The 24,233-nt window shown below is 40.3% G+C and overlaps 1 protein-coding gene across 2 annotated transcripts in view; it reads left to right on the top strand.

Moving 5' to 3' along the window:
* The window catches only part of pcdh19 (protocadherin 19), a 96,431-nt gene that overhangs the window by 47,937 nt on the left and 24,261 nt on the right, over nt 1-24,233 (top strand). For both annotated transcript variants that reach the window (XM_063000544.1, XM_063000543.1), the window contains exons 3-4: nt 9,477-9,535; nt 12,839-13,011. In XM_063000544.1, coding sequence (XP_062856614.1) covers nt 9,477-9,535; nt 12,839-13,011 — 232 coding nt within the window. The remainder of the gene's footprint in view (nt 1-9,476; nt 9,536-12,838; nt 13,012-24,233) is intronic.

Genomic DNA, 24,233 nt, shown 5'->3' with positions numbered 1-24,233 from the left:
ACTGTTCACTGGCACTGCCATTCATTGTTCACAGACATTTTTCTTGCTCACAGAATTTGCGCTAATAACCTCATTGACACCTTGCTGGAAATGTTACTACATAGACATAGCTAATAATGACCATAAAAATTACTTTAGGGATTAGAACAAACAGTATAAACTATATCACTTGAGAAAATGTAAGTCCACAAACTGGTACACTAGAGCAGGGGTGTCAAACGTATTTTCACCAATGGCCACATCTGCATTATGGTGGCCCTCAAAGGGCCGATTGTGACATATCCTGCTGTGATTGCAGTCTGCCTTTTAAGTCTTGGACAGTTTGTTGTTTTTCTTGGAGGCTAAATTCTGTTTGGTGTCAAAATGTCAAATTTATACTGTATACTTATAATGTATATATAAATTTCTGTTGTACTCCTTTACCACAGACACAGCCTCACAACACAAGAGACGTACCGGTTTATCTTCTTGGAAGCACAAACTTGTATACACTCTCCCACCTTTCATTAAATTCTCTTCATTCTACTTTAATTTTCTCTTCTTGTACATTTTGGGATTATTTGTAAATATTTCTCAACATCACTTGTTGGAAAACACTGATGTGGAAACACTGCCATCTAGTGGCGGGGTGTGGTCACTTTGCGGGTCACAAAATCAGCATGCATTGTGGTAGATGCAGTTTATTTATGATTTGACAGTGTATTTTAAGACAATTATACGTCTTTTAGGCTCTCACCCCATAAAGTGACGTGGCGGACCTTGAGTTTCACACATGTGCACTAGAGGTTCACAGCCAAGTTTATATAAACAGCTGAAGCCGTCCTACCCTCTAATTAAAACCAACATAAAACATGCAATAATGCTAAAAAACATTTAATTCACAACATGTTTTTTGTAAACATTTTAAGGATAAAACTGTTTACATCTTTCTTTTTTCAGCTGCTTCAGTATTTAGGGGTCACTAGAACAGATCTAGTCCGCATATCAGACTTTGCATGTAATGATTTAGGGCTATGAACAGGCAAGAGAGGGGCGGACACACACAGAGATGTATTAACAACGTTTTAATAATAACAAGACACAAGACAAGGTTACACAAGACAGGACACAATAAACAAACTAAGCTAAATGCTAATCACTAAATACATGAAACCTATGCTAATGTTAAATGCTAATGCTAACTAAACACACAAGAACAAAACTAAACACATGAAACAAGAACCTAAACCCTAGGCTAAGCTAACAAAGACCAATGACTGACTGAAAACAAAACATGAACAAGGCAAAGTCGGAGTCAAAATAGTCTCCAATCAAGGATTGGCAACTGCATCCTTAAATGCCCTGACCTTAAATAAGGTGCAGCTGTACATGATTAGCAGGAGACCAATCATAATAAGGGACGTTGGCTTGAGAATGAAAATAAGCTTTCCTCTAACATGTGCGCCTGGAGAGGTGGGCGTGGCAGGTGCACCTGAGTTCCAGGTTCCAGGAGCACATAGAGGCTGGAATCAAGACATTGCACGGATTTATTTTATACCAGATGCCTTTCATGACACAACCCTCCTATTTTTATCTGGGCTTGGGATCAGCACTAAAGGCGCACTGGCAAGTGCACCTACCAATGGCTAGGCTGTCTGGAGAGCAATGTAGCAATGTTCAGAACCAATACTTATAGCCAATACTCTGAACCAGTACTTTGAGTATTAGGTTAGATTTAATGGTTGTGATGCACTTGCATCTGGTTTTACCTGTTCTCCCCATGTCCGCAAGGGTTTCCTCTGGGTGCTCCGGTTTCCTCCCACAGTCCAAAGACATGCAAGTGAGGTGAATTGGAGATACTAAATTGTCCGTGACTGTGTTGGATATAACCTTGTGAACTGATGAACCTTGTGTAATGAGTAACTACCGTTCCTGTCATGAATGTAACCAAAGTGTAAAACATGATGTTAAAATCCTAATAAACAAACAAACAAACTCTTACGACACAACCCTCCTATTTTTATCTGGGCTTGGGACCAGCACTAAAAGCACACCGGCAAGTGCACCTACCAATTGCTAGGCTGTCTGGATAGTTTTCTATTTAAAAAAAATCAAATTAGTCTCAATGTTCAGAACCAATACCAATGTACTGATCTAATGGCACTCGTATACTGGCCTAAAATACTTTAAGTATTAAATAAAATGTAATGGTTTTGATCCACTTGCATCTGGTTTTACCAGAATCAGATCATTCATGTAAATAAACCCATATGAAAATAGACTTGGTTACTCTAAAAGGAATTAGTATTAGTTCAATTTTCATGTTAATGTCAAAATCTAATCAGATATGGAAAAAAAATGTAAACACTTCTAACTTTTGTCAGTATTTTATAAGCTAGCATAAATTGCAGAACCTCTTCTTTGTTTTTTATAATTAGATTCAAGAGTCCTCCACCTTCGCTTCATGTTAAGCTTCTACTTGCTATGCTCATCCTGTGAATGACTATCTAAACAACAGACCTTATTATTTCCCGCCCTGTACTCCAGGGAGCAGCATAAATAAGCCCTAAGATGAGTCGAGAATAAGGCTTGAATTAAAGCAGTGAACACTAATCAGCTATTAAAATTAGGAAGTGGAACAAGTTTACTTTAAGTGGAAATCTTCACATTTCTGCAGCATCTCTTTTCCCCGTGGTTAACACAGGATTCATTTGTATTCTGCCAGCGTTGAGGGGTGAGGTCCGGCTTTTGCTCATAGGCCTCGGACATGTCTTGGTAAAGAAGCTTTTCAGTGGACCTCAGTAAAAGCAGACAGAGGAAGCAGTGCTGGCTCGTTTACTGTTCAACACACATTTTTATCTGTCTCCCACTTATCCCATTATTTAACATTTTACACAAGGCATACAACTTAAGTGTTTTTCTCCCTGAAATAAATAAACAAATGAGATATAATAGCTATTTTATCTTTCACAGCAAATACAAAAGCACAATTAGGTACTTAACGTCTGCTATATCAAGCTATTTTAATTAGGTCTTCATTTGTGTGCATCCTTTAATGTGTTTTGTTTATTTTATTAGGATTTTAACGTCATGTTTTACACTTTGGTTACATTCATGACAAAAATGGTAGTTACTCATTACACAAGATTTATCATTTACATTTACATTTTCTGCATTTAGCAGACGCTTTCATCCAAAGTGACTTGCAGTACTGTGACATTATACTGTCTAAGCAATTGAGGGTTAAGGGCCTTGCTTAAGGGCCCGACAGTGACAGCCTGGCAGTGGTGGGGTTTGAACCAGTGACCTTTTAATTACTGGTCCAGTACCTTAACCACTAGACTACAGCTGCCGTAGTGCTCATCGGTTCACAAGGTTATATCAAACACAGTCTTGGACAATTTAGTATCTCCAATTCACCTCACTTGCATGTCTTTGGACTGTGAGAGGAAACCGGAGCACCCGGAGGAAACCTACACGGACACGGGGAGAACATGCAAACTCCACACAGAAAGGACTCGGACCGCCCCACCTGGGGATCGAACCCAGGACTTTCCTGCGGTGAGGCGACAGTTCTACCCACTGAGCCACCGTGCTGCCTCCTTTAATGAGTAAATGGCAGTGAAATTATATACACCGATCAGCCATAACATTAAAACCACCTCCTCATTTCTACACACACTGTCCATTTTATCAGCTCCACTTGCCATATACAGTGCCTTGCAAAAGTATTCAGCCCCCTTGAACTTTTCAACCTTTTGCCACATTTCAGGCTTCAAACATAACGATATGAAATTGTAATTTTTTGTGAAGAATCAACAACAAGTGGGACACAATCGTGAAATGGAACGAAATTTATTGGATATTTTAAACTTTTTTTAGAAATAAAAAACTGAAAAGTGGGGCGTGCAATATTATTCAGCCCCCTTGCGTTAATACTTTGTAGCGCCACCTTTTGCTGCGATTACAGCTGCAAGTCGCTTGGGGTATGTCTCTATCAGTTTTGCACATCGAGAGACAGAAATTTTTGCCCATTCTTCCTTGCAAAACAGCTCGAGCTCAGTGAGGTTGGATGGAGAGCGTTTGTGAACAGCAGTTTTCAGCTCTTTCCACAGATTCTCGATGGGATTCAGGTCTGGACTTTGACTTGGCCATTCTAACACCTGGATACGTTTATTTGTGAACCATTCCATTGTACATTTTGCTTTATGTTTTGGATCATTGTCTTGTTGGAAGATAAATCTCCGTCCCAGTCTCAGGTCTTTTGCAGACTGCAACAGGTTTTCTTCCAGAATGGTCCTGTATTTGGCTCCATCCATCTTCCCATCAATTTTAACCATCTTCCCTGTCCCTGCTGAAGAAAAGCAGGCCCAAACCATGATGCTGCCACCACCATGTTTGACAGTGGGGATGGTGTGTTCAGGGTGATGAGCTGTGTTGCTTTTATGCCAAACATAACGTTTTGCATTGTGGCCAAAAAGTTCGATTTTGGTTTCATCTGACCAGAGCACCTTCTTCCACATGTTTGGTGTGTCTCCCAGGTGACTTTTTATAGATATCTTTGAGAAATGGCTTTCTTCTTGCCACTCTTCCATAAAGGCCAGATTTGCGCAGTGTACGACTGATTGTGTCCTATGGACAGAGTCTCCCACCTCAGCTGTAGATCTCTGCAGTTCATTCAGAGTGATCATGGGCCTCTTGGCTGCATCTCTGATCAGTCTTCTCCTTGTTTGAGCTGAAAGTTTAGAGGGACGGCCGGGTCTTGGTAGATTTGCAGTGGTCTGATACTCCTTCCATTTCAATATGATCGCTTGCACAGTGCTCCTTGAGATGTTTAAAGCTTGGGAAATCTTTTTGTATCCAAATCCGGCTTTAAACTTCTCCACAACAGTATCTCGGACCTGCCTGGTGTGTTCCTTGGTCTTCATGATGCTCTCTGCGCTTTAAACAGAACTCTGAGACTATCACAGAGCAGGTGCATTTATACGGAGACTTGATTACACACAGGTGGATTCTATTTATCACCATCAGTCATTTAGGTCAACATTGGATCATTCAGAGATCCTCACTGAACTTCTGGAGTGAGTTTGCTGCACTGAAAGTAAAGGGGCTGAATAATATTGCACGCCCCACTTTTTAGTTTTTTATTTCTAAAAAAAGCTTAAAATATCCAATAAATTTCGTTCTACTTCACGATTGTGTCCCACTTGTTGTTGATTCTTCACAAAAAATTACAATTTCATATCGTTATGTTTGAAGCCTGAAATGTGGCAAAAGGTTGAAAAGTTCAAGGGGGCTGAATACTTTTGCAAGGCACTGTATAAGCACTTTGTAGTTCTACAATTACTGACTGTAGTCCATCTGTTTCTCTAAATACCTTTTTAGCCTGCTTTCACCCTGTTCCTCACTGGTCAGGACCCCCAGAGGACCACCACAGAGCAGATATTATTTAGGAGGTGGATGGTTCTCAGCACTGCAGTGACAATGACATGGTGGTGGTGTGGTAGTGTGTGTTGTGCTGGTATGAGTGGATCAGACACAGCAATGCTGATGGAGTTTTTAAATGCCGTGTCCACTCACTGTCCACTCTATTAGACCCTCCTACCTAGTTGGTCCACCTTGTAAATGTAAAGTCAGAGACGATCGCTCATCTATTGCTGCTGTTTGAGTTGGTCATCTTCTAGACCTTCATCAGTGGTCACAGAACGCTGCCCACGGGGCGCTGTTGGCTGGATATTTTTGGTTGGTGGACTATTCTCAGTCCAGCAGTGATAGTGAGGTGTTTATAAACTGTGTCTTATCCACTCATACCAGCACAACACACACTAACACACCACCACCATGTCATTGTCACTGGAGTGCTGAGAATGATCCACCACCTAAATAATATCTCATAATATCTCATATGGTCATAATGTTATGCCTAATCGGTGTATATATAACATATAACAGTCTCGATTAATTCACAACAGTATTGTTTTTTTTATTTTTTTTCCTGAGCCACCTGCGGAACTTGTGGCATACTGTCAGCTCTTGTTGTGCCTATGCCCTTGCACGACGAACACACTCACATCCGTACTACGCAACCAATTGTCACACTGGCAAATCAAATCTCACACTGACAACTAAGCGAGAAGATTGCTTTTCCTCTCGGCTGGCTAAGGTCGAGTCAGTTTGGAGGAAAGGCAGAAAGAGAGAAAGAGAGGAAAAGAGGGAAAGAGTATCTGAAGAGCTTGACTGTCTGTTAACTCCATCCACTCTTCACCTCTCACCCCCTTCACTCTCCTTCTATCACTCACAACATGAGGGGGCGATTTAGCCTCTCTACACGCTGGGTCTATTCTGCATAAAAGCAGAGATAATTATGGGGATAGAATGACAGTGGCTGACAAACTGGGGCCTCTTGAACCATAACAACACAATGTAAAAACTGATTAAGTAGCCATTTGCAGCAAGCTTGTTGTAATTTAAGTGGCACTCATCATATGGCCTGAAACTTGACCTCCAGTGAAAAAATTACCACCTACTCCTGTTTGATGGTGGTTTTTGATGGAGGCAACAAACACATTTTGATACAGGAAGCAGCCTCTCATTTATACAGTTCACACTGTCAGGATGTGTGCTCCATGTGGGCCATTCTGGTGCAAAGGGGACTGCATGAAAATTTGCACCTCTCAACGGAAGCAGTATTAATGCAGTGCTCCCAGTTCAAGGCAATTAAAGGGACTTATTGAGGAAATTTTTATCGCACTACTTTCTCTTTAATAAAGTTTTCCCCTTGTTGCCCACTCCATAGCCATTTAATACTCTCTCAGTAGATGGCTGTAGAGATAGAGAGGCACTGTAATGAGTTCTCACTGGGACTGATGTGGAACACAGGTGGCATGTTCAAACCTAAAATAAATTTTTCATACATATTAATATACTGACTTGACCTGCAAGAGGACTGTGAAAGGACTGAACTAATTGCCTACACCACTTACTTTGATGTTAATGGACTAAAGCCAGACAAAAGCAATAGAGTGAAGCACTGCCCCATGAACCATGTAACTAACAATATACGTTCTGTGAGGCCTGGTAATATAATGCTAATTAAATTAGCTTTTAGAAATGATATCCTTGAAAATATTGTAATTACAATGTACATTGTAATTAGCACAAACTGGTGAGCCTCGACCAATCGTTGTTTGTAAAGCCACGAGCCATCATTGCTTGATGATTCTTTGGTGGAACCTCCATTTGAGTTTCTTACATTTACTTTGACTTATTTCATTGCAGACAGGATGAACCTGAGATATTTCATGTTTTGTCTGCTCAACTTCATTTCATTTATTAATAAACATCCATTCCTGCATTTCAGGCCTGCAGCACATTTCAAAAAAATTGGGACAGTAAAGCATTTATCACTTTGTAATGTTGCCATTCCTTTTCACCACACTTCCTGCAAACACGTCTTAAAATGTGCAACAGTACGGGGTCGTCGTTGTCGCATTTTTTGTTTGAATGTTCTCCAGATGTTCTTTATTGGGGACAGGTCAGGACTGCAGGCAGGCAGGTCAGTCCAGTACCTGTACTCTCTTCTTCCGCAGCCATGCCTTTGTAATGTGTTTTTTTGCGTGTGGTTTTGCATTGTCTTGTTGAAAAATGCATGGAAAAGATGACGTCTTGAAGGCAGAATATGTTGCTCTAAGATCTCAATGTACTTTTCTGCATTAATGCTGCCATCACAGAAGTGTAAATGACCTATGGGCACTGACACAGCCCCACACCATGACAGACTCTGGCTTTTGGACTTGTTGCTGATAACAGTCTGGATGGTCCTTTTCGTCTTTGGTTTGAAGCACACAGGGTCCATTTTTTTCCAAAAAAAGACCTGGAATGCTGATTCATCTGACCACAATACTCGTGTCCACTGTGTGATGGTCCATCTTAGATGCCTCAGAACCCAGAGAGGTTGACGCCGCTTCTGGACATGGTTTACATAAGGCTTCTTTTTTGCACAGTAAAGTTTTAAGTGGCATTTGTGCATGTAACTCTGTATTGTAGTGCTTGACAAAGATTTGCCAAAGTAATCCTTCACCCATGTGTTTTTAAACATTTTAAAGATTTACTCAGGCATTTGTTGACAATCTGAAGATACTCAGGTTATCTTTGCTCATTGAGGGCTCAGCCTTTCCTAGATGCTGCTTTTGTACCAAACCATGATTACAATCACCTGTTGACATCACCAGTTTGGAATCACATCATTATTTAGTTTTTTCAACTCATTACCTGCCATAAATTGCCCCCATCCCAATTTGTTTTGAATGTGTTGCAGGCCTGAAATACAGGAATGGAGGTTTATTAACAAATGAAATGAGGTTGAGCAGACAAAACATGAAATATTAACTGTTTGCAATCAAATAAAAGTCAAAGTAAATGTAAGGAACACTGTGTTCCTTTTCTGTGCATTTTCCATATATATATACTATATACCATGATGTATGTTAGACTTTCTTCAAAAACACTGGATGTTAATTACAGACCTGACAAACTGTTGCCATGGTTGCATTGGATTCCTTTATTGTTTCTGGAAGGGTTTTTGTTAGAGGAGTTAATGCCTTGGTAGAAGGAGCCATTGACTTTCTCTTTTATCTTACTATAAGTAAAAGACATTGAAGCTGAAAAAGGCTTGCCTTCTCCCCATGGAAAGCACCTGCATCTTATCACCATACTGAGCGAGCAGTTTTTGCATCTCACACACAGGTCTCTTTTCTTTAATGCCTTAACTAGAATATTTAACAGTGACTCTAGATGTACATCAAGTGAATATTTTACCTATTTATTGCACCACTTCGATTGTTTTATTTCTCATTTCTATGTTCTGCTCAACCTACCACCCCACTTTGTTCCTTCACTGTATGCAATTTATAAAACTGCATGAACACGTTCTTGACTACCTTTTAAACTCAACATGGGTCAGTGATTCATTATATCCAGATCACTGAGAATTTTTTTTCAGTTGCTTAAAATTCCCAGAATTATCTGTAATTTCATTACTTCTTAGATTGATTAAATATATGTGTTTAGAAATTTCTAAAAACAGAATAAAAAAGTACATTTATAGAAACCCTTTTACCACCTTCTTCACTTCTTAAATCTCTCCCTTTTTATCACTCCTTCTCTTACTTACTCTCTGTGTTCTTTTTTCAGTCTGGGTTGCTCTGCACTGTCCTTTGTAATGAGTCCATTTTGAAAAGTGTGGCCAAACTGAATACAGAGAAGTGAGGGGTGGGGGTGGGGTGGGGGTGCAGGAGAGGAAGGGGGATTCAGCTCAGTGCAGCAGAGCTGAATACATGTGCTCAGATAGAAAATGGGAGTTTGGCTTGAAAAGCCAAATCAGCTTACCAGGGTCCCTGTTTAAAATATGATTTCTATTAAAATCAATTAGCAGTAATATTTGATTATGCTTTATATTTATGTGTTCCTTATCTCATATTTTCTCTTTTATTTTGCAGACGGAGAATTATTCAATTGACTCCAGTTATGTAAACAGCAGAGCACACCTTATTAAAAGGTATGTATTACTACAAATTTAGAATGGAATTATACACATCTATTTGACATTTTATTGGGTTTGCAGGTAATTTCACATGGTATAAAGGACATTGTAGAAAAAAAAACATTAAAGGTGCAGTAAGTAATTGCAGTAAATGCAGTAGTTAATTTTTAGGACTTCTAAAGACTGCCCAGGAGTGTGGCATCAGTTATATGACAAACAAGTATAAAACCTGACCATACAACTATGACCTTGAATGAATGTTTAGGCTATTCATGATGACCTGCATCATGATATTTTATATCATTCATCTGATACTAATTGGCCACCGTATCTGCAGGGTGGGGGCCGGACTATGTGTAAGGACCCTGATTGGCGGAAGAGACACCTGTGCAGAATGTAGGGACAAGAAAAGGAGGGCTGTGCATGTGTCGGAAGAGGCAGCGGAAGACAAATTGAGTGCACTAAATCGGGAGAAAATGCATTAAAAAAGGTCGGGCACAGCGAGATATTCCACTAGCACACCAGCGAAGATTATGAACTCATTGATTCGAAACTCGGCATTGCCTCCGGTCGGCAGGGTGCCATTTAGCAGGCATAATTGGCAGTGCCTGCAGCAAACACATTTGATACACCGACCAGGCATAACATTATGCCACTGACAGGTAAAGTAAATAACACTGATTATCTCTTCATCACAGCACCTGTTAGTAAGCGAACATTTTATCCCCAAAGTTGATGCGTTAGAAGCAGGAAAAATGGGCGAGCGTAGAGATTTGAGCGAGTTTGACAAGGGCCAAATTGTGATGGCTAGACAACTGGGTCAGAGCATCTCCAAAACTGCAGCTCTTGTGCACCTGCAGCTTTTACCTTTCATGGAAACGGTATTCCCTGATGGCTGTGGCCTCTTTCAGCAGGATAATGCACCCTGCCACAAAGCAAAAATGGTTCAGGAATGGTTTGAGGAGCACAACAACGAGTTTGAGGTGTTGACTTGGTCCCCAAAAAAATTCCCCAGATCTCAATCCAATCGAGCATCTGTGGGATGTGCTGAACAAACAAGTCCAAGCCATGGAGGCCAACCTCACAACTTTCCTGTTAAAGGATCTGCTGCTAACATCTTGGTGCCAGATACCACGGCACACCTTCAGGGGTCTAGTGGAGTCCATGCCTCGACGGGTCATGGCTGTTTTGGCCGCCAAAGCTGGACTAACACAATATTAGGAAGGCGGTCATAATGTTATGGCTGATCGGTGTATAATTCCAGTGTAATAGGCATTTTGCATGTTAAAGAATATTAAAATGTTAGCCTGCAGTTTGGAACATCAAAGTACATAAATGTGAAAATAAATCAGTTAGAAAATTGTTCAGAGTATTTAAGTGTGACTTGTAGCTAAAAGGTCGATGGGTGCTCTCTAAGTGCACTCAAACAGCACGGCATTGTAGGGGTGCTGAAATAAGAATCTAGGTTTTTTTCCCTTTTGTTTAAAGAAATGCGAAAACAAAGAACTCGTTGTTTGCTAAAGACTTGGCCAGTATTCAGAACAGAATGAAGACTGATAGAAAGCTTTGGTATGCAGACATCCCTTATGAAAGCCTTCTCATTACCCAAGGGCTTCATGGCAAATAAACTGGCTGTGTGATCTTACTTCTGCTACTACCTGAAGCAGGAGAAGTTTCTAGCTCAGCACAAAAAAAGGTGGTATGAATTTAAAACCCATTATGACAAATTTGTCTCTTGAGAGAGAAAAAACGGTGTTTACATAAATAAAGACCACTCAAGTACTGACTCTGCAGTGCTCTAATCTCCTGAGGAATGGAGCCGAGGTGGGGGTGGCAGTAGGCACAGGTGCAATTAAATGAACAAAGCCAAATTCTGCAGTAGTGGCACTGCAGTGGCTTTGTGGACAGCCTGGGAAAATGCGAACTACTATCCTCCCCCTTTACCTGTTTTTCTGCTTTTATTACAGCTCAAGCATGTAAATCAGAAAAAGTTAGTACGGTATGGAAAATGCAAATAAAACAAAAATGCAGTGTTCCTTACATTTACTTTGACTTTTATTTGATTGCAGAGAGTTTGAACCCAAGATATTTCATGTTTTGTCTGCTCAACTTCATTTCATTTGTTAATATACCTCCATTCCTGCATTTCTGGCCTGCAACACATTCCAAAAAAAGTTGGGACAGTAAAGCATTTACCACTTTGTAATGTTGCCATTCCTTTTCACCACACTTAAAAGACGTTTTGGCACCGAGGATACCAAGTGATTTAGTGTTTTATTTTGCCCCATTCTTCCTGCAATCACATCTTAAGACGTGCAACAGTATAGGGTCGTTGTTGTCGCATTTTTCGTTTCAAAATTCTCCACACACTCTCTATTGGGGACAGGTCAGGAATGCAGGCAGGCCGGTCCAGTACCCGTACTCTTGTCTTGTTGAAAAATGCATGGTCCATCATAGATGCCTCCGAGCCCAGATAAGTCGACGCCGCTTCTGGACATGGTTAACATAAGGCTTCTTTTTTGCACAGTAAAGTTTTAAGTGGCATTTGTGCATGTAACTCTGTATTGTAGTGCTTGACAAAGGTTTGCCAAAGTAATCCCTCACCCCATGTGGTTATATCAGCTATTGTCGAGTGGCGGTTCTTGATGCAGTGCCATTTGAGGGATCGAAGATCATGGGCGTTCAGCTTAAGCTTGCACCCTTGGCCTCCCGATTCCTTGAATTATTTGATGATATTATGCACTGTAGAGGTAGAAATATGCAAATCTCTTCCAATCTTTCTTTGAGGTACATTGTTTTTAAACATTTCAATCATTTTCTCACGCATTTGTTGACAAACTGGAGATCCTCTGATCATCTTTGCTCATCAAGGACTCATCAAGCCTTTCCTGGATGCTGCTTTTGTACCAAACCATGATTACAATCACCTGTTGACATCACCTGTTGGGAATCACATCATTATTTCGTTTTTTCACCTCATTACTAGCCCTAAATTGCCCCGTCCCAACTCTTTTAAAAAATGTGTTGCAGGCCTGAGGTTGAGCAGACAAAACATGAAATAGCATGTGTTCAAACTGTCTGCAATCAAATAAAAGTCGAAGTAAATGTAAGGAACACTGCAATTTTATTTTATTTGCATTGTCCATACTGTCCCAACTTTTTATGATTTTGGGTTGTAGTTTTGCAGTTCACATTATGTCCACAGGGGCCAAATGCTAACTAAAGTTGTCCACTTAATACAACCTTTAGTTTAAAGAGATCAGATGACACATAATAACAGCATATTAAATACGTTCTCTCTTGTTTCCTTTGTTGTAGTACCTCAACATTTAAGGACATGGAAGGCAACAGTCTAAAGGACAGTGGTCATGAGGAGAGTGACCAGACTGATAGCGAGCACGACGTGCAGAGAGGCCATTATGTCGACACGGCCGTCAACGACATGCTTAATACGACCATGCCTCCCAATAGCCACCAGCTGTCAGAGCCAGGTAGGAGATCAAGAGCATGAAAGAGATATAGTGAGGAGGCTGTTCTGCATTAGCACATCTGATTACCAGTCCATTACACCAATGCTAGTTCGGGGCTTTGGCTGTGTGCAGATTGAATCACACCTCGGCCTACTCTTTGAAGTTGCTTCATTAATGTAAAGGGAAGTGAACCTGGTCCTGCTTTTGATACCGGCTTAGTAACATTATTGATGGTAGAACCTGGCTCCGGACTGCCTAAATGACAGCAATTAGGATGACAAAGGCTGAAGGTTGGAGATCTACATATCTCATGTGCCCTCATGCATTATTCAGATGGCTCATTTAGCAGGGAATTAATGTTGATGTGTCTTTTTGACTCCCATTTACAAAGACATCCGCTTGGCTGGCAGGAGTCAGTAGGGGGTCATGTTTTCTTTCAGCTCCTGCCACTCACTGATTCCAGGTTAAAGAGTGATCAGGACTGGCATTTTAGTGAATAGAGAGACTTTATTACCCAAAAAGGAATTCTTTGCTTTGCTGCTGTACTGGTTGGCTACACTTTGTCTGTTTACACTGAATACACTTTTGATTTCTGTGATTTAAATCAATAGAATAAGTGCTCGTGCAAAACAGTAGCTCCAATATATAAATAAGGATCCACAAATAATGAATAACTGTTAAGAAACATTAAATGTGGTAAAGGGAAAACATAAATATGTTTACCCTCCCTTCCACACACAGCTGCTTAATGTTTGCTGGCTTAAAAAAAAGGCTGCAAGCTAGAATACACCTCTTCTTGGTGTGTAAAGCCGCCTGCAGCATATATACACATGCCATTGGCAGATTCATACAGAGTCTCAATAAATATGGACGAATTCGAGAATCAAGCTTTTGTGGTTGTGGGCAAGCATATTAGACAGTGCCACCTGATTGCCAAACATACAGAACTAAAGATGGTAAAGGATATGAAGCCCCTTAAATATGTAACTAATAAGTATAATGGTGACTTTACTGGACTGGACCACCCCGCCTGGGGATCGAACCCAGGACCTTCTTGCTGTGAGGCGACAGTGCTACCCACCGAGCCACCGTGCTGCCCTTTATTATTATAATTGCTGTTGTTGTTGGTGGTGGTGTTTTGCACTTTTAAATAGTTGCCTGCTCAATTCCACATTAAAGTCCTGCTAAAGATGTTTTAAGGCCTATTTCTTTTGTAACCTCAGCATATTTTACTGATCCTATAAAGCAGCATACCCATTCCAAGCACTTTTTTAAAATGTAATCATAAATACTATTTATTAGTTATCACAAGCTTTATTTCATATACCTTATTCATAGCTTTTAGGTCATGCTATTAAACTGGTGTCATGTTTATGAATGCACTTTTTGCACTTACCTTAACCTTTGTGTGGTGTTTGGGTCTGTGGGACCCGTTTTCAATGATTACCAAAAGAAAAATGATGCTATTTATTATTATTTTAACCTCAGACTCTTTGCCTTTGGCTCATTTTGTGTGAAGAACATATAAAATAACACGTTTTAATGAGTTCACACTGTACACCACCACTACACATTTATATTACACATGTGGTGTTCGGGTCCACTGAACCCACAGGTATAAAAATGTGTCCCTTTACTCTATCCTACTACAACACGTCCTGATGTGAGTGTGTGTGTCTCTCTGTGTGAGAGAGTAAGACAGACAGACAGAGAGAAACAGACAGAGAGAAAGACAGACAGAGAGAAATCTCTGAAAGTCTCTGAAATCTTCTTTTTTCTACCCTGAAAAGAGTCCCCTGTGTCAGCTGGTCCAGAGACTGCCCAACACTCTGACCCCTAACAACCCTAACTCTCTGACCAGCACTGCTTCCCAAACACCAATCAGGATCACCCAAATTATCAAACACCTCAAAAACACTTATCTGGAACATTGGACAACCCAAACTCAATCCCAAAACAGACTGAACTGCTATCTGACCCTAAAACATGAATACAACCTGGCCACGTATCTCCTTACTGTCCGAGATACAAAGCAGAGACACATTCTCACCAAATACAGACTGAGTGACCACAGCCTGGCCATCGAGAGAGGCAGGTTAAAAAAGTCCTGGATCCCCAGAGAGGAGAGAATGTGTGGTCACTGCAGGACAGGTGAGGTTGAGACAGAGGTGCACTTCCTTCTAAACTGCCCAAAATACACAACAATTAGACACAAATAGTTTGATCAGTTTGGAAGAGAGGTGAGCGGCTTCAGAACGCTGACAGACAGCGAGAAACTGGCCATTATATTAGGAGAGGGACCATCAGCCTCCACTGCAGCCAGATATGTACAGGAGTGTCACACACTCCAGGACAGTGAGTGAAACACCAGATCATCCCCCCACCCACCCCCCGCACACACACCACACACACACCACACACACACCACACACACACCACACACAACACACACACACACACACACCCACCACACACACACAGTAATATTTTCTCTTTTTTTTTGTGTGAATAATTGTCTAATTACATAATGAATATTTTATTACCATTTTTTTTCTATGTATATACTTGTTTTTTTTTTCAAATATTTATATATACTAATGTAAGCTTTGACAATACAAATATGTAAATTTGTCATGTCAATAAAGCAAATTGAATTGAATTGAATTGAATTGAGAAACAGACGGACATAGAGAAACAGAGAGACAGGCAGAGAGAGAGAGAAACAGACAGAGACATAAAAACAGACAGACAGGCAGATACAGACAGAGAGAGAGAAACAGACAGAAAAAACAGACAGGCAGAGACACACAGGAAGACAGGCAGTCAGAGAGAGAGAGAGACAGACATACAGAGAGACATACTGATACAGACAGAGACAGGCAGATAGAAAAACAGACAGACAGAGACACAGAGACAGACAGACACAGCATAACAAAACTATGAACACCACACAAGGGTTAACTACAAAGTCCTGCTAAAGATGTTTAAGGCCTATTTCTTTTGTAACCTCAGCATATTTTACTGATCCTATAAAGCAGCATACCCATTCCAAGCACTTCTTTTTAAATCTAGCATGGCCCCTCAAATGTAATCATAAATACTATTGAGGAATAATGCTGATCAGGGTGTGGCTCTTCGTGCACAAGGCTGATCCGCATATGAACTCGCCTCATGCAGGTGAAAAGATGCAGTTGGTACTGCGCACGTGTCGGAGAGGGCGTGTGTCAGTTGCAAAGCTCCTCAGTCAGCAGTGGAGGGTTGTACCGGTAGAGGTGAAGCGTAACGCAATCAGGGTATTTGGATACGACTAGATTAGGAGAGAAAATTGGGGGGGAAAATCTGAAAAAAAAAAATATATGATATGTTAATGTTTTAGTTTTGTTTCGAAGAAACCAAACTGGTGTCATGTTTATGAATGCACTTTTTACACTTACCTTAAATTGGCTTGACTTAGGACAGGATTATGAGACAGAGACAATCGAGATAGGATACTGTCCTAAAAACTGAATGTGAATTGTGTTTGTGCTGGATTATTGCAGCTGGCTAATTAACCAGTCATTTTAAAGATAAATCACATGTTGTGGTGGCTACCTGGCAACCTGGCTGTATGAAAATGTGATGGATAGATCAGCAGACTTGTTTGAATGCCATTAGATTTGCTGTGGTTGGGAGTATCATAAAGTGATTGTTGACGTGTGAAGACAAAAATTGTTAGGCTATGGGTTGGCATGCAGGAAGCTTAGTCATGAATCTTTATCCTAAGCTAATAATGAACTATAATTACGGACTCCACATTGGTTAATTGCTTTAATTCTGTCTCCAAAACACAAAAGCAGCCATGTTTCTGTTACTGTGCCTCCAAGGCTCCTGTTTGTCTAATTGCATAAATAATAAGAATTAACAATCAAAAACATGTCAGGCAAATTCAAACTTACAAGAGAGGAATGAATGAAATCTTTTAGGGTTTAATTACATTGTTTTTACTGTAACAGTTCAAACATCAACAGAAGTTCTACTGTGTAGATGGAAATCTTTTAGGGTAGATACACTATATTGCCAAAAGTATTTGCTCTTTACACTTGGCACAATGCAGTCAGACGAGTATCGTTCCCCTGGCAACCGCCAAACCCAGACTCCTCCATAGATGGAGAAGCGTGATTCGTCACTCCAGAGAACACGTCCCCACTGCCTTTAGAGTCCAGTGTTGGCATGCTTTACACCACTGCATCCGACGCTTTGCATTGCGCTTGGTGATGTAAGGCTTGGATGCAGCTGCTCGGCCATGGAAACCCATTCCATGAAGCTCTCTACGCACTGTTCTTCAGCTAATCTGAAGGCCACTTGAAGTTTGGAGGTCTGTAGCGATTGACTCTGCACCCCCTGCTTTGTTATTTTACATGGCCTACCACTTCGTGGCTGAGTTTCTGTCATTCCCAATCGCTTCCACTTTGTTATAATACCACTGATAGTTGTCTGTAGAATATTTAGTAGCGAGGAAATTTCACGACTGGACTCCTGAGAACGACCCATTCTTTCACAAATGTTTGTAGAAGCAGTCTGCATGCCTAGGTGCTTGGTTTTATACACCTGTGGCCATGGAAATGATTGGAACACCTGAATTTAATGATTTGGATGGTTGAGTGAATACTTTTGGCAATATAGTGTATGTTTTACTTGCTCAGCTTGAAGATGATTTTGAAGATGAATGTATAGAAAGTGCAAATAGAGGTGATAGTGTTAGCAGAATGAAACTGTTTCAACACCAATCATCCCCAAATTGGTCAGTGACATTAGAGAGTGACAAATAACCGGTTGTAATGGAATTAGGAGCCAAATATTTTTCACACTTTCTTCAGCTACAGCAGTGGGTGAGAAAGTGCATTATTCCTAATTAAAATCATGAAAATCGCATTGGCACAGGCGAGTCTTTATGAAAGTGCGCAGACAGAGCAGTAATGAGACTGGTAATAATTATTACGTAAATTCACCGAAAGGCCCTTGCGTATGCAGAAATGTAATGACATTGGAAATAGAATTATCATGTCATTACCATCTCAATAGTCTTATCACATTTCTAAAGAGTGTGACAGGCTTGGTTTCACACAGACTGTACAAGTCTAAAGAATAGTGCAACTCATAAGACCGGGGACATGGCTGTTCTGTGAGAGCAGTTAGCTCAAGAGCAATGTTACTCCTGTAATTATTCATTCATTCATTAATTCATTGTTAAAAGACGTGTCTGAATTCAGCATTTGCAAGCCACATGTTTGAATCTAAAAGAAGAAGAAATTTTGACAATCGTGTCTAAAGGATTTAAAGAAAAACAGAAGGCACTATTCCCAATCAGGGCAGAGGTGTGAATAAAAACCATATAGGAGCACTTCTTAGTTCTACAATTACTGATTGTAGTCCATCTGTTTCTCTGCATGCTTTGTTAGCCCCTTTTCATGCTGTTCTTCAATGGTCAGGACCCCCACAGGACCACCACAGAGCAGGTATTATGTAGGTGCTGGATCATTCTCAGCACCGCAGTGGCACTAACATGATGGTGGTGTGTTAGTGTGTGTTGCGCTGGTATTAGTGAATCAAACACAGCAGCGCTGCTGGAGTTTTTAAATACTGTGTCCACTCACTGTCCACTCTATTAGACACTCCTTCCTAGTTGGTTCACCTTGTAGATGTAAAGTCAGAGACAATCGCTCATCTATTGCTGCTGTTTGAGTTGGTCATCTTCTAGACCTTCATCAGTGGTCACAGGACACTGCCCACAGGGCGCTGTTGGCTGGATATTTTTGGTGGGGGACTATTCTCAGTCCAGCAACCTTTATCCACTCATACCAGCACAACACACACTAACACATCACAACCATGTCAGTGTTACTGCAGTGCTGAGAATGACCCACCACCCAAATAATATCTGCTCTGTAGTGGTCCTGGGAGAGTCCTGACCATTGAAGAACAGGGGCTAACAAAGCATGCAGAGAAACAGATGGACTACAGTCAGTAATTGTAGAACTACAAAGTTCTTCTATATGGTAAGTGGAGCTGATGAAATGGACAGTGAGTGTAGAAACAAGGAGGTGGCTTTAATGTTGTGTTTGATCGGTGTAAGTTGACAGGATTTTCTATAAATGTTTACCTTTCTTACAATTCTTTAAAAATGACCATAATAGTGGCTAGGGAAGACCCTTCAAACATAAGGAGACCATTCAAACATAAGGAGACCATGCAAACTTCACACAAAAAGGACTCTGACTATCTGTGCCACTCGACATGGTATATGAAAAGCACCATTAATTTAAACCTATCTGTAGAAATAAATGTAAACAAACATTAATAGTGTAAATGCTTCTTCCAGACAAGGTAGGAAGGCAGGACCAGGGCCAAACTGCTTGTCTTGGTCCGTCCGTCCAGTTATCCATCTATTTAATCTGTCTGTCTATTTTTCATTCTTTCAGTACAATGATTAGTTTAAGGCCAACAATACATTTGTGATTTACAAACAGCTGGCTGATGTTTTAGGTCAAGTTCATGGAGTTTGTTTAAACTCTAGCAACTCTCCCCATGAATCTACACCACTCCCGGTTGGCAACTGCAGCCCCTAATTGATTTCGAGAATATCTTTTTCTGTCTTTCTAATTCACACTCTCTTGTACTGTGGAGAATTTGTCACATTTTACAGTTATGCTGACTTACCCCAAATTGAACCTCAGAGAATATTTCTAATTTGCAGCCTTCTGATCACCTAATGAAAATCCTGGCAGGTGTCAAAATTGAGATAGCAACTGTGAGGAAGATTATGCTGACAGCCTAAGTGGTTTTGTGTTAGAAAGAGAAGGATGCATCCATGACAGGATACCCTTTGATGTCATAAAGCTTGTGATATAGTAACAAACATTTTATGAAAAGAAGCACTATGATTTAAAGCATTTTCAGACACATGTTGCCTAAGGACATTTGTAATGATTATGAGTGAAATGATCCTCCAGTGATCTCTTAAAGATAATACATTTTTGAAGAAACTTGAGAGATTATTTGGCTTTTAAATGTAGGTTAAAGCTAAGACTTAACATAGAAAAAAAACCTTAAATTTTGGTAAGTCATATTACAGTCATATTACAAATCATTATCAGCTTATAAGGCCGCTCAGGTGGCAAAGCGGTAAAATACGCTAGCGCACCAGAGCTGGGTTTTTGGCTTGGCTGGGCGGCTATATGAACAACATTTGGCTGTTGTTCATACAGGGTAGGGAGCCGGATAGGGACCCCATAACTGGTGTAATCATGATCTCTGCTGGCTGATTGATGGTGTCTGCATAGAGTAGAGGAATAATGCTGATCAGGGTGTGGCTCTCTGTGCACAGGGCTGATTCGCATATGAACTCGCCTCGTGCAGGTGAAAAATTGCAGTCGGCTACTGCTCATGTGTCGGAGGGGACGTGTGTCAGTTCGCTCTCCTCAATCTCCCCAGCACCAGTAGAGAGGAAGCATAAGGCAATTGGGTAAGAATTGGACGCGCTAAAAATCGGGAGAAAGAGCAAGAAGATGCATTAAAGAAATCAGCTTATAAACAGATAATAATGATAATAATCACAATAGTAAAATAAAAAACAATAATGAAAAGAAGAAGATAAAAACACATTTTAAGATAAATAAATATATTTATTTATTTATGTTTAATAACCATTGATCTGATTAAGTTCATGACATGGGGAGGTAATGTGATATTCCAATGATGTTCTTAGCAGTTATATCATTGTTGAGTTATTTATTGTCTTTAAGCACCCCCCCCCCCAACCACACACAAACTAGCCACATTCATGTTATGTAGAGTTAATTGTTATAGTGAAACGATATGGGCAAGGACAAGACAAGAGGGGCAGACACACACGCACGAGATGGTTCAAACTACAGTTGAATAAAGTTTTAATAATAACAAAAGACAAGACAAGGTTGTAAACAAGACAGGACAGAACAAGACATGCAAACACACGACCTATGCTAAAGCTAACTGCTAAGCTAAATGCTAAATCTAAACACACAAGAACAAAGCTAAACTAAATGCTAAACATGAAACAGGAACCTTAACCCTAAGCTAAGCTAAAACATGGTACAAGACAGAATCACTAAACAGACACGAACAAAGCTAAACAAGAACTAGACTAAGACAAACTAAACTAGTGGTTTAGTAGCCTAGTGGTTAAGGTACTGGACTAGTAATCACCAGGTTGCTGCTGCTGGGCCCTTGAGCAAGGCCCTTAACCCTCAATTGCTCAGACTGTATACTGTATCTGTAATGTAAGTCGCTTTGGATAAAGGCGTCTGCAAAAATGTAAATGTAAACAAACTAAACAAGGCTAAGGCTATCCAAAAGAACATGAGCATAGGAAGCAAACAAACCAAAGTCAAAAAAATAAAAATAAAAAAATACACACAGAATTAGTCCTCAACAAGGTTCAGCTGTGGGTCTTTAACAGGAGACCATACTGAGTGGGCATTCCACCATGTGCTCCTGGAAATGTCTTAATTCAACGTGGTACTGTGACATTAAAAGGCAAAATGTTGCTTCTTTCATAACATTGTTTTAATAACAACAATATTTTACAGTATGCTATTTTAAATTTAGCTAATGCATAGTTTGTCTTTGGGCAGAAAGAAATATAGGAAAAAAGTGTCTTCATACTAGAGTGTCTTTATATTTAAAATACTTGGTCATGGGATAGGTCATGCAATAATTGATTTTACAGTATAGACTAGGATGAGTATTTTAATATTGCTGTTGATTTTTTAAATGATCTTTGAAAGTGTTTCAGACGATCAAATTACTGTTTGCCTGTACTTCCAGATCCTGGAGTCTCAATGGGTGTATTCGAAAACCTAGTGAGCTGCATTGCTGTCTTACTGCCTACATAGGCAGCTGCCTTAATAGAGAGGATTCTAATAAGTCATTGACTTATAAGTCAGGTTATTCGAACGCACTACTTAGACAGCGATTCCATCAGTTTTTGCTTACTAAGCTAACACAGTTAGCCTCATGCCATTCAAACCAATGGGATGAGGTGGCACAACGCGCTAGCATGTCAACTAACATCTCCCTCCGTGTACCGAAAACAAATAAAACAAATAAATGACACTTGTGCAAGTTTATACAAATTAAAAACCAATAATTATTTATTTACATTTGAAAATAACTCGTCCGTTTCTCCGCACAGTCCGCTGTATTTTTATTTTTGTGTGAGAAAAGTTGTGCCGCACTGAATGCTGGGATTGCCTTCACCGTTAAGGCAGCATCCTATGCTCCCTTGTTATTCTGTACTCTGAATACCGTTTAGATTTAAGGTGCCTTACTAGACAGCATTTTAAAGCAGCTAGGAATTCGAACAGCCTACTTCTCGGAAGTGTGCGTAGGATGACGTAAAATGCTGTAAATGATGTAGAGAACTTACTAGGTTTTCGAACACACCCAGTGTCTTTCTACTTAAACCAAGTAGACCAACCCCATTAGCAAAGCCCAAACAAGTCTAAAGAGACTGTTATTTATTTTCTTCATATGTTGTGGAGCTAGGAATTCATTCAATTTTATAGGAGTAGTTCATTATTTGGCAGTAAGGCAATGTTTCTTATTGCAAAGCTCCAGCTGACAGCTCATTTTCCAAACAGTCCTAGCTTTTTACTCTACACTGGAGAAGAAAAAGAAGGGGTGAGAAAGAAAAAAATAAAGAATTAAACAAGAAATAGAAAAAGACATGCACTAGGTCCTATTGCTTATTCATGATGCTGGCTGGTGGAAGGTGTTAATAATCTCCCTAGAAACCAAGCAAAACTGCAATTGTTTGTTGAACAGGTACATAACACTGCAAAATTTAGTGTGGACTGATGCTTCGCAGCATCAAGCACATTTGTAATGCCTTGACAGATTAGAGTGTGGTAATGTGCTGGTTTATATTTACCAGGCCAAAAATGTCTGCTGCTTAATTTAAAGTTAATTTAGGAGGAAGTGAGAGTGAGTACAAGAAAGTGGGCATTTAACTTTTCCTGATACGAACATCTGGATAATGCCATGGGTAGAGTAATTTAATAGGAGGAAATATGAAAGGTAATATTGTAACTAGGGAGGAAAACAAGGTTTGTCTTGATTGAAAAGGGCTTTTGCAGTTGTGCTTGGAAGGCTGAATAGTGTTTCCCACATACCGTTTAGTTTCACTCACACACACATACACACACACACACATTTAGACCCAGAAAGGTAACAAGGCCCAGGGGAAGTTCATACTGTCTCTGGGACATGAGTGATGGAATGAGGCCAGACATTCCCCTGCTTCAGCTAGGCTCTAACAAGAACATAACTAATAGAGAGGTGAACCAAAGCCATGAAAGAACTCTCAGGTGTCATTAATTTATAGTGGGTGGTTCAACTTCATCCCCTGTTTATTCATTCATTATTCATTCATTCATTTATACATACACTGATTAGCCATAACATTAAAACCACCTCCTGGTTTCTACACACATTGTACTTTTTATCAGCTCCACTTACCATATAGAAGCACTTTATCCTGTTCTTCAATGGTCAGGAACCCCACAGGACCACCACAGAGCAGGTATTATTTATGCACTACAGTGACACTGACATGGTGGTGGTGTGTTAGCGTGTGTTGCGCTGGTATGAGTGGATCAGACACAGCAGCGCTGCTGGAGTTTTTAAATACCGTGTCCATTCACTGTCCACTCTATTAGACCCTCCTACCTAGTTGGTCCACCTTCTAGATGTAAAGTCAGAGACGATCGCTTATCTATTGCTGCTGTTTAAGTTGATCATCTTCTAGACCTTCATCAGTGGTCACAGAACGCTGCCCATGTGGCTCTGTTGGGTGGATATTTTTGGTTGGTGGACTATTCTCAGTCCAGCAGTGACAGTGAGGTGTTTAAAAACTCCATCAGCGCTGCTGTGTCTTATCCACTCATACCAGCACAACACACACTAACACACCACCACCATGTCAGTGTCAATGCAGTACTCTGTGGTGGTCCTGTGGGGGTCCTGACCATTGAAGAACAGGGTGAAAGCAGGCTAAAAATGTATGTAGAAAAACAGATTTCTACAGTCAGTAATTGTAGTGCTTCTACAAAGTGCTTCTATATGGTAAGTGGAGCTGATAAAATGAACACTGAGTGTAGAAATAATGAGGTGGTCATAATGTTATGCCTTATCAGTGTACATTCATTGTCTGTTTTTACACAATC

The sequence above is a fragment of the Trichomycterus rosablanca genome, chromosome 8 (genome assembly GCF_030014385.1).
Source record: "Trichomycterus rosablanca isolate fTriRos1 chromosome 8, fTriRos1.hap1, whole genome shotgun sequence".
Lineage (NCBI taxonomy): Eukaryota > Metazoa > Chordata > Actinopteri > Siluriformes > Trichomycteridae > Trichomycterus > Trichomycterus rosablanca.
Note: the sequence above shows the minus strand (reverse complement) of the source record. Positions and strands in the feature narration are given on the sequence as shown.